This window comes from Euprymna scolopes, chromosome 7, assembly GCF_053919585.1.
Source record: "Euprymna scolopes isolate OS-2025 chromosome 7, ASM5391958v1, whole genome shotgun sequence".
Classification (NCBI taxonomy): Eukaryota; Metazoa; Mollusca; class Cephalopoda; order Sepiida; family Sepiolidae; genus Euprymna; species Euprymna scolopes.
In genome coordinates this window covers 111,087,058-111,097,120 of record NC_136488.1, presented here as the reverse complement: position 1 = coordinate 111,097,120, position 10,063 = coordinate 111,087,058, and the positions used below count along the sequence as shown (strand labels likewise).

The 10,063-nt window shown below is 38.7% G+C and overlaps 1 protein-coding gene across 1 annotated transcript; it reads right to left on the bottom strand.

Moving 5' to 3' along the window:
- Positions 1-2,494: 2,494 nt before the first annotated feature.
- LOC145280329 (uncharacterized) lies at positions 2,495-8,038 on the bottom strand. Its single transcript, XM_080132099.1, has 3 exons — positions 6,590-8,038; positions 4,228-6,472; positions 2,495-3,216 (listed from the first exon to the last, which is right to left on the bottom strand). Exons 1-3 carry the CDS (start codon positions 8,036-8,038, stop codon positions 2,495-2,497), a joined length of 4,416 nt encoding a protein of 1,471 aa, XP_079988225.1.
- Between the last annotated feature and the right edge of the window lie 2,025 nt (positions 8,039-10,063).

Here is a 10,063-nt window from a genome sequence, read left to right as displayed (position 1 = left end):
GTAGTCAGAGTCGGCATAAAGAACAGCAGTACGAGTGTTAGAAATAGAAGATTTACACACTTTAGCCCAATGACCATTTTTTTTGCATTTTTTACATTCGGCGTTTCGTGCAGGACATAAATATCGAGGATGACGTGATTTTCCACAGAAAAAACTAACCCCTTTTGGATGCATATTTTCTTTAGTCACAGCGATACGATTGTAGCCCGAAGGATTATTTGTAGCTGCTACAGTAAAGTTATTTGCGTAGCTTATCGAATGCTTTTCTGCTTGTTCAAGAGATCTGGCCGTGGCATATGTGTCTTGTAAAGTCAGGATGGGTTTTTCTAACAGTCGTTGTCGGATGGACGAAGAAGAAATTCCGCCGATGAAAGCTTCCCGAATGTATTGATTTTTGTTTTCTTCAGCAGAAACCGCTTCGAAGTTACATGTTTTGGCAAGCATTTCCAATTGTAGTATGAAGGCATCTATATTTTGTGTAGTTTGTTGCTTCGTCGTCATCAATCGATATCTATTATAAACAATATTTTCAGGTTTTAAATAAGCGGCGTCCAATGTTCTTAATGCACTATCGTAGTCGGTTTTATCGCTTATTAAATCGAAAACAGAGGCTGAAATACAATTGATCAAGGCAAAGAAATTATCTGAAGTGTTTTCGATTAATCCGTTATTATGTGAGCGGATATAATTCTGGAGGGTTAATTTCCAATGCCTATAGGATTTTTCGGAATTAGGGCATGTAGGTTCCACCTCGAATCTGTCGGGACGTAAGATTTGATCCATTATTTTTTTATTTTTTTTTTTTTTTTTTTTACAGTTAATAAAATTGAAGTGAATAGTATCAGTAAGTAAAGAATTGCCTTTTTAGAAAGGTTTTATTAACTGTAAAATACACGTCCGCTCTTGAAAGGATCGAGCGGGAAAATGAAACAGAGGGCGCTTTTATGAATGTCAATCCCAAGGGGGATAACTCTTAACAACAAATTAAATCATAACACTTGGTTTGCTTCACGATTGTTTTACAATATCTCCCAGTGTATTGTCTTGAAGATACGTCATCTGAATCACCTTCATCATCACTAGAAACGTTTTATTCAGTATCATTTGTGACGGGCCCGTACGAAAAAGGTAAACAAATCCGTCGAAACAGCATGTTGACAAGATAACGAGAGAGAGAGAGGGGGGGGAACGTAGAAAAAGAATATCAGCAGAAGCAAGGGCGAAGGGAGGTAACTGAGGCGGCAAAAAGTTTTAGTTGCCGCGAAGATTTAAAAATGGTGTGGACGCAACTCGCCACATGGAGTGTAAAAAAAAAGGATTACCGAATTAATCCCATCACGACAAAAAAAAAAAAAGAGAAAGGAAAAGGAGAAGAATATGAGTTTGGAAGAATCTAAGGTAAATACAGATATCTTTTCTTGTAATGCGGAAGGCAATACGAAAAGGGCGAAGAAAGAACTTTTCCTAGCGGGGTTATAGTCTTTTAACAAAAAAAGAAAGAGAGAAAGAAGAAACCAAATGTGAGTTTTGGAAGTGATCTAAAATATAGCGAATTCTTAATAGGATGCTATAAAAAAGGTATAATCAAGGACCTAGGTCTGAGGCTAAGAAATTTATCCTAACACATCAATGACAACTGGCTGAGAGAGAAAGAGAAAAAGAACGTCTTACCTCTTGCAACAGATGCCGTCGGTTGCGACCTCAGGTATTAGTCCTTGTGGTCCCGTAATAATTCTTTATCAATACAATTGATTGAGAAAGAAAAAACAAAGGAACTACCAAGACGGTGTCCCAATTGTAAATAGGAGAAGAAGAAAAGAAAAGGAAAGAGAAGAAAAGGAACAACTTCAGACACGGTGTGAACCGATTGTAAAGATGGGGGTAAAAAAATAATAATCAAGCTAGTCAACCCATACAATTTTATAGAAGGTCTAGGGTCACATGATTTATCCATTAGTATAAAAAACAATCACAAAGGGAAAGACGCTTTCGCATCCATCTCTCAAAACCCGAGGTCATTGAAGGTAGGAAAGATTTTCTTATACACTCCCGTCTCAAGAGAAAAAAAAAAAAATAAGTAAATAAAATAAATGAATAAATAAATAGTAAACAGTGAAGTTGTCTGAGTACATTTTAATACAAATAACTGTTAATTTTGGGTCCAAACACTCAAAATTCTAAATTTAGATTCCCGGGACATGGATCCAACTTGATAAATTGAACAAATCCAAGAAAAATAAGTTTTAAGAGGTCGAAACAAAAACCCCCCCAAAAAACTGAACCTTCAGCCAATCCCCGGTCCAAACATTCCAAACCAACATAAAGTGTATTCAGACATAGGGCAAGCTTCGTAATCGGTTTTTGTCAAAATTTGACTGCCAAGTCGGCTGAACTGCTAGTAAATAAATAAAAATAAAGGATAAAGAGAAAAGGAAGAGAAAAAAAAAAATGGGAGAGGTAAATAAATAATTACCTATTTTCTGAGAGTGGACTGTTAGTGAATTGAATGTAGGCAATTCCAACAGTACCAATTCTCACCCTCTGGGGGAACTTGCTGAATACCTACGCAGTTGAAATGGTACCATTGATTGCATTCATCACAGCATATCATTGGACTACCATTATCCGGTAGAACACATCCTGGGCAAATACATGCATGTTCAGCATCATTTAATAAATTATCCACCATCATATCATGGGATAATGAAGGATCCTGGTTGAGGCAACTTCCACACCGCCAACTCTCCTCTTCTGGTGGAGGTCGATATAGACCAACACAGGAAAAATGGTACCAGTCATCACAGCAGTCACAACATATCATGGCACTGCCATTGTCTGGTTCACCACAATCAGGGCAAATCCAACCAAGCTCTGTGCCCTCTTCAATAGGGTCTTCAAGTACAGATGTACAGCCATTCAGATTGTCATCAGCATTCCTCATCAAGGAATCAAGTCCATCAATGGGTTCTTGAATAGACGACTCCAAGGGATAGAGGTGCTTCAGGGAATGAACTTGCAAGGAGCCATCTCCTCGTTTTATCTGAGCAGATCTCACCAATCCGTCATCTCCTGTAAATAGACGTGTGACCCTACCCAATGCCCAAAATGGTCGAGGTTTGTTAGGGAGTTTGATTGTGACTACATCTCCCACACAAACAACTGGTGAAGTCCCTCCTTGTTGTCTTTGGGCATGCTCTCTTATACTAAGCAGATAATCTTCGTACCAAATTTTCTTAAATCTTTTTAATGCATCATTCCTGCAATTTAAGGACTCTAAGAGTTGTTTCCGAGAGGGAGGTTCTAGTTGATAAATACCCTCCCCATCCATTCTCAAAATCAAACGAGGGTTTACTACAGGGCGTAAAAAGTGATTTGGACTTATTATTTCCAAACTTGAGTCAGATGAACTTCTGTAAGTCAAGGGACGGTCATTTATGGCATTTTGTACATCAGAAATAATTGTCAGGAGATCGAAATAATCATGACTAGCTCGTCCAATTAATTTATACAAGCAAGACTTGATGGTTTTAATCAGTCTTTCCCATACACCTCCATACCAAGGAGAGTGTACAGGGATCTTAACATGCTTGATTTGGCATGTCCCCAATTTCTCCCTGAATTCACTGGAAGCAATCACCTCATGAATCATGTCACATCCAGCCACAAATGACTTAGCATTGTCACTATAAATATGCGAAGGAATCCCATAAATATTTGAAAATCGAATCAAGGCCATTAGGAATGAGTGATGAACTGACCGTACCTCCAAACAAGTAAAGACCAGGATATACATCTTCACCCTCTCCCCACCTCTCAGAACCCACAGATGACCCGTATAGTCTACTCCTGTGTGCAAAAATGGTCTTATCATATTCACCCGATGTTTAGGTAAATCAGTCATTTTGGGGTAGGTAAATGGAATAGAGTTAAATTTCTGGCACAAGGAGCATCCTGATAAAATTCTCTTTACCGCCTGCCTACCCTGGGGTATCCAGTACCCAGATAACCTGACCTTATTCAAGGTAGCAGGAACACCCAGATGCTTACACTGGTGGTGACAGTCCAATATTATGAGATTAGAAAGATGGTGATCCTTAGCAATAAGCAAGGGATTAACTATTTCGTATTCATATACAGAGACCTTCCCAATTCTTCCCTTGGATCGAATTAATCCTTCCTTATCCAAAAAAAGGTTTAGACTTCCCACTCTCGGTGGTATTGACCTACCTGAAGGATTTTGTAAGTATTCTAATTCCTCCCAGAAGGATTGTCTCTGCATTACTTTAATCAAGTGTGTCCGAGCCATCTTACCAAAGTCGGAGTCTCTTTTCCTCAACCTATTAATAAACTTGAACACACATGTGGTGACATTTAATAGTTTAGACAATGAAGAATATCTATCATATTGCACAACTGGCTCCTCCTGGCTGTGCGAAACAGCACAAACCATCGAAGATACAATCTTTTTGCTTTCTGGGCTCAAACAATTCAAAGGATTTTCAGGCCAAGAAATCGGTTGGTCTCTTAGCCAAAACGGTCCAGAAACCCAATATTCCAAATTGGCCCTCAGTTTAGAGGTAGGAATACCCCTGGTGATAAGGTCAGCGGGATTCTGTGCAGTAGGCACATATTTAAACTGAATGGCCACACCAAATTTAGACATCAATTCAGCCTCCCATTGACTAATGTCCTTCAATCTATTCATGGCAAAAACATTCTTGCTATTAGTCCGCCTTGTGACCAACCAGGATAATACTATTTGTGAATCAACTGCAAGAAATACCTTTTTGAAACTTACATTAGAATAGGCCTTCAACAAAGTCGGAAGGCACTTGATGGCCAAGAAGGCCGATAAAAGCTCCAGAGTTGGTAAACTCTTCGATTTAAGAGGCGCCACCTTTGCCTTGGAAAAAACCAGAGATGAAACCTTCCCCTGGACTGCATATGCTGCAAATCCATATGCCCTTTTGGATGCATCGCAAAACAGAAATAATTCAGCTTCCCTCCCTTCATCAAGGGTTTTTCTAGGGAAGGTAACAGAACCAAGTTCTGACAATTCATGAGCGATGACTGCCCATTTGGATTGAAGTTCACTTGGCACAATTTCATCCCACTCAAAACCTAATTTCCACAACTCACTAACAAGAGTACGTGCCTGTATAGATACCGGCAAACATAATGAGAGTGGATCGAATATCCTTGATGTTTCAGACAGTATATGCCTTTTAGTTGCTGCCTCAGGGTTACAATTATAGGAAGCAATATTGATGGTATCAGCAAGAGGATCGTAACGATAACCTAATACCTTCTCCCAAGGACAGCTGTGACTCACAAGAGTACCATCTCTCCTCATTAAATCGTGTAATTCTGTATGATTAGAATTGCAAGATTGGAGTATGAATCCTCCTTCTTGCAATCTTTCTACTGCTCGTGTATACAAGCCCGTTAACTCATCCAAGGAATTGCTTGTTTTAATCAGATTATCTACATAAAAATTAGACTGTAACATCCCAGTGCAATCATCCAAAGGATAACGCCCAGCATGAAATTTTAGTATGCAATTCAAGATGAATGGGCTTGCACTAAACCCAAATAAGATTGTTGTGTAACGATAACACATTAGCTTATTATTTTTTCGCAGAAAGAAACAAAATTTATTCTTATCAGATTCACTAGATAATCGAATCATCAAGAATGCCTTCTTGATGTCTGCTAAAAATACATACCTATTTGTTCGGAAAAGCAGAGTTAAATCAAGCATGTCCCCTGTTAAGTTGATCCCAGGATAAGCAGCATCATTTAGAGAGACAGAGTTCTTAGTTTTAAAAGAACAGTTAAAAACTGGTCGAATTTTAGTTGTAGTTGTATGCTCGTCTTTGAACACAGGTCTATGTGGAACCCACACATAATGCTTGTATTCCTGAGGGGAGCATTCTAGGGGTTCAATTATCCCTTCTCTTTCTTGGTCTTCAAAAACCTTAATATACTCCTCATATAAGTCCTTCTTCTTTAAATTGAATGCTACTCTGTCCAGCACCTTAAGTGCTATATGATGGTTAGATTGAACCTGAGATAACTTGTCCTTATGCCAAGGCAATTTAACCAAATAATGACCATCTTTATAAACTATGTTTTGCATGAATTCTTCCATCTTTTGATTGTCATAGTCAGAAACCGATTCTATGTCAGGCAGTCCCAAGGATTCCAGACTAAACATCCATTCCAAGCCCCGATCCACAGTGCTTCCTTCAAAAATGTCGGCAAATGGATCCACATAGGTCGGAACAGGATTCACAATACTATTAACCAAAGAATCGTTACAATAGTACTGCCTGTCAATTTCATAGCTCAAGGCTCCCGGAGTTATAGCAATCTTACTGATTTGGTTCTCATGCAAAAAATGTTTTGTATTTCCTATGGGGATAATGCCAGCGGATGTCTGCCAAGCCGCACCATTCATGCATCGTGTTATCTTCATGGGACGCATATATTGAATCAAATCAATTCCCATGAGACCCCACAATTGTACACTGCCACTCTCTATCTCTGCAGCAAAGGTATAATTCAGTTTTCTTAGGTTTTCCCAAACCAGAGGAAGGTCTGGTACTTTGTGAGACAGATTCAATTCGCAATCAATTAGAATAGGTAGTTGGGGGGCTACTCCCGGCAAGACCTCTACAACTGCAGTTAACTGCTTGAAAATGCGGCGTTTTCTCCCCACAAAGGTCACAACGTCCATGGCCACCTCCTCCCATGAGTCTGGATCGCACTTCAGGTGCTGAAGAACCCTTTCAGAGAAATATGACCTCTGACTGCCCGAATCAATAAGGCAATTCAGAGAAACTGAGGAGGCTCCCCTTTTAATTGTGATGTTGACCATTGGCAGTAGGTTTTGAATGTCCCCAAGTTTTGTACTTATGCTAGTATTTATTTCTGTTTTCTCTAGTACAAATTGAGGACACATAGAAGCATAATGCCTCCGAGACTTACAATACCTGCAAGGGAATCTAAATCCCTTGACTCCTGGACAGGCTTTCTGATCATGGCTGGCAACTGTGCAGAATTCACACAATCCAAGTTGCCTACAGCGTTGCAGGCGCTCATTGTATGAGGGATAGGTAGTACACTGAGAACTAGTGTGTCCATTTCTTGCACAAAAATTGCAATAAGGAATCTTGTCTTCCAAGTCTAGGTCTGCGTGAAAACTTTGTAATGCAGAATTTTTAGGTGGGCTTCTCGTCCAAACAGCATTTGACCTAGGCTTAAACCGTGGAATCATTTCTGTCTTAGGAGTTGAAATAGGTTTAATCCGGAGTAATGCTTTAATAACTTCGTGACTATACTGCAGTATGCAGTTCAAGCCAGGATATGGTGTGCTAGAGCCTCTAATGAGCTCTGCCTTTATCTCATCAGGGATCTTATCAAATAGGATATGAGCCACCAGACATCCACTTCCGGAGTCCTCAACTAAAAAATCATAACCATAGTCTGAATCTAACTCACCAAGTTCATACTGAACCTGGGAAAGATATTCCTTTAGTTGTTCATAAGACTTGTCCACCTTAGGTGTAGACTGCACTATTCTTTTAAAAATTTCTTCCCTAATGGCTTCTCTGTCCCAGTATTCCTCCTTTAAAATATTTATGGCCACATCATAATTATGGTCATTTTCTGACAGGTGATGGATCAGATGAAATGGCCGACCTATCACATATGCCTTAAGGCATATGAGTTTTTCCTTCTTTGAGCTCACTCCAGATGTGCAAAACTCAAAACGGGTTAGGAAATCCCGCAGGGCAAATTTATTGGTTTTATCAACGCCAGTAAATGTTGGACATGTTATTTTAGGCTTCGCTAATTCAATGCCAGATTGAGCTGGGGAAGGTAGAGTGGGAGGAGTTGAGGTTAGTAAAGGGGAATGGATCTCTGGAACCGGTAAGGAAGCATCTAACTGCGACAATGATTTATTCACCCTGGTTTTGTAAGTGAAACTGTCTGTCAAACAGCTCCTCATCTCAATCGATGGTGTCTCCTTCATTATTTTCTTGTCAATATGCAATAACTCTTGGAGCCACTGGAGAATGTCTCGTTTATGAAGTTCTAATACATCTCTCTCAAGAGGTTCAAGTCCACTAAGATTTTCTAGTGTTAAGTCTATCATCGTACGAGTGACTCTCTGATCTTCCAATAAGGATGACCGTGATGATTGTTCAACTTGTAAGGAATTCATTTTAATATAAAAAACAGTATCTGTTGCAATGTATAGCGAATTCTTAATAGGATGCTATAAAAAAGGTATAATCAAGGACCTAGGTCTGAGGCTAAGAAATTTATCCTAACACATCAATGACAACTGGCTGAGAGAGAAAGAGAAAACGAACGTCTTACCTCTTGCAACAGATGCCGTCGGTTGCGACCTCAGGTATTAGTCCTTGTGGTCCCGTAATAATTCTTTATCAATACAATTGATTGAGAAAGAAAAAACAAAGGAACTACCAAGACGGTGTCCCAATTGTAAATAGGAGAAGAAGAAAAGAAAAGGAAAGAGAAGAAAAGGAACAACTTCAGACACGGTGTGAACCGATTGTAAAGATGGGGGTAAAAAAATAATAATCAAGCTAGTCAACCCATACAATTTTATAGAAGGTCTAGGGTCACATGATTTATCCATTAGTATAAAAAACAATCACAAAGGGAAAGACGCTTTCGCATCCATCTCTCAAAACCCGAGGTCATTGAAGGTAGGAAAGATTTTCTTATAAAAATGTTTGCATATATGTTTCCTCTTTTCTCTACCATGAAATGCGGATGCATGATGGACATGAATACAAGAAAAAAGGATCGAATGTTTTAATAAAAAAAAAGATCGAAGTTTTGAAGAAGTGATAAAAACAAAAAAAATCAAATTCAAACTTAATGTATGAATAATTGTTTTATTATTTCAGCATATAAATATATTGAACTGGCACATATAGTAACGTGAAATATGACTTTTCATTCTATAAAAAAAAAACATAAAAACAAGAGAAATCTCCCTCTCCCTATATTTTCTATATTGGATAATAAAAAAAATCGCGCGTGATGCACTCGTGGTTTGGAATTAAAATATAATCCGCTGTTTGATTTTCTTTTTGTTGTTTGACGTATGTAAAATATCACACGACGGAATTTATAATTCCGCATCAGCGCGCTTTGGATTCTAGTCGAGACAAGCCAACAAAAATAAATATATTCGAATCTCTATTGTTGTTGATCTCGACGGCGAAAGGAAAACCATAGCTTAGCGCATTCGTTGATCGGTCCTTTCCCGAGACTCGTATGTATTAATTACATACATACCCAACAGCGAATGTCACACACTACTCTCCGGCTGTTGTTCAACATTGTTAGTAACATTCTCATCATTACTTGTTCAACTGAGTCAACCAAGTGCAGACTTTCTTCAACATCCATGATAAGGCTTGTAGATAAAAAAGTGTAAATCTGCTTTATTAATACATTTTCTATTTGAAAAACAAAGGAGATAATACTTGGAGCGGAGCAATAATAATAGAAACCCAATTTTCATACATGAATGTTGGCATTCAATCTGAGAAATCCATTTTACCTTAAATCCAATGAACATGCTGAACAAATCACTTTTCATGCTTGATCTCACAATACACTAGATTGCATCAACTTAAAAGGTACTAAAAAGATAATCACTTTGTGTCATCTAGAAAATAAAAACGTCTGTCAGAAAAGTAACGTGATGGAGATTGGCGTCTGACTGGAGACTACCGATGACTCAATGCCATGACGGTACCTGATCGTTACCTAATCCCACATATACAGGATTTTGATTTCTCGTTGCAAGGTTGTAAGACCTTTTCCAAACTAGATTTGGTCTAGGCTTGCCATCAAATCCAAGTAAATTCAGCCGACATACCAAAGATAGCAGTAACAACTTCATTCGGAGCATTTGAATTTTTAACTGTGCCTTTCGGTTTACGTAATGCCACTAGTACTTTTCAGCGCTTCATGGATAAAGTAGTGCGCGATTTGGACTTCGTCTATAACTATA

Coding starts and splice junctions, on each gene's coding strand:
- LOC145280329 (XM_080132099.1), bottom strand. CDS start 8,038: ATGAAGGAGACACCATCGATTGAGATGAGGAGCTGTTTGACAGACAGT. Junction 6,473..6,589: donor AAGTACCAGACCTTCCTCTG/GTTTGGGAAAAC, acceptor CGTCCCATGAAG/ATAACACGATGCATGAATGG. Junction 3,217..4,227: donor ATACTTACAAAATCCTTCAG/GTAGGTCAATAC, acceptor TTTGGTACGAAG/ATTATCTGCTTAGTATAAGA.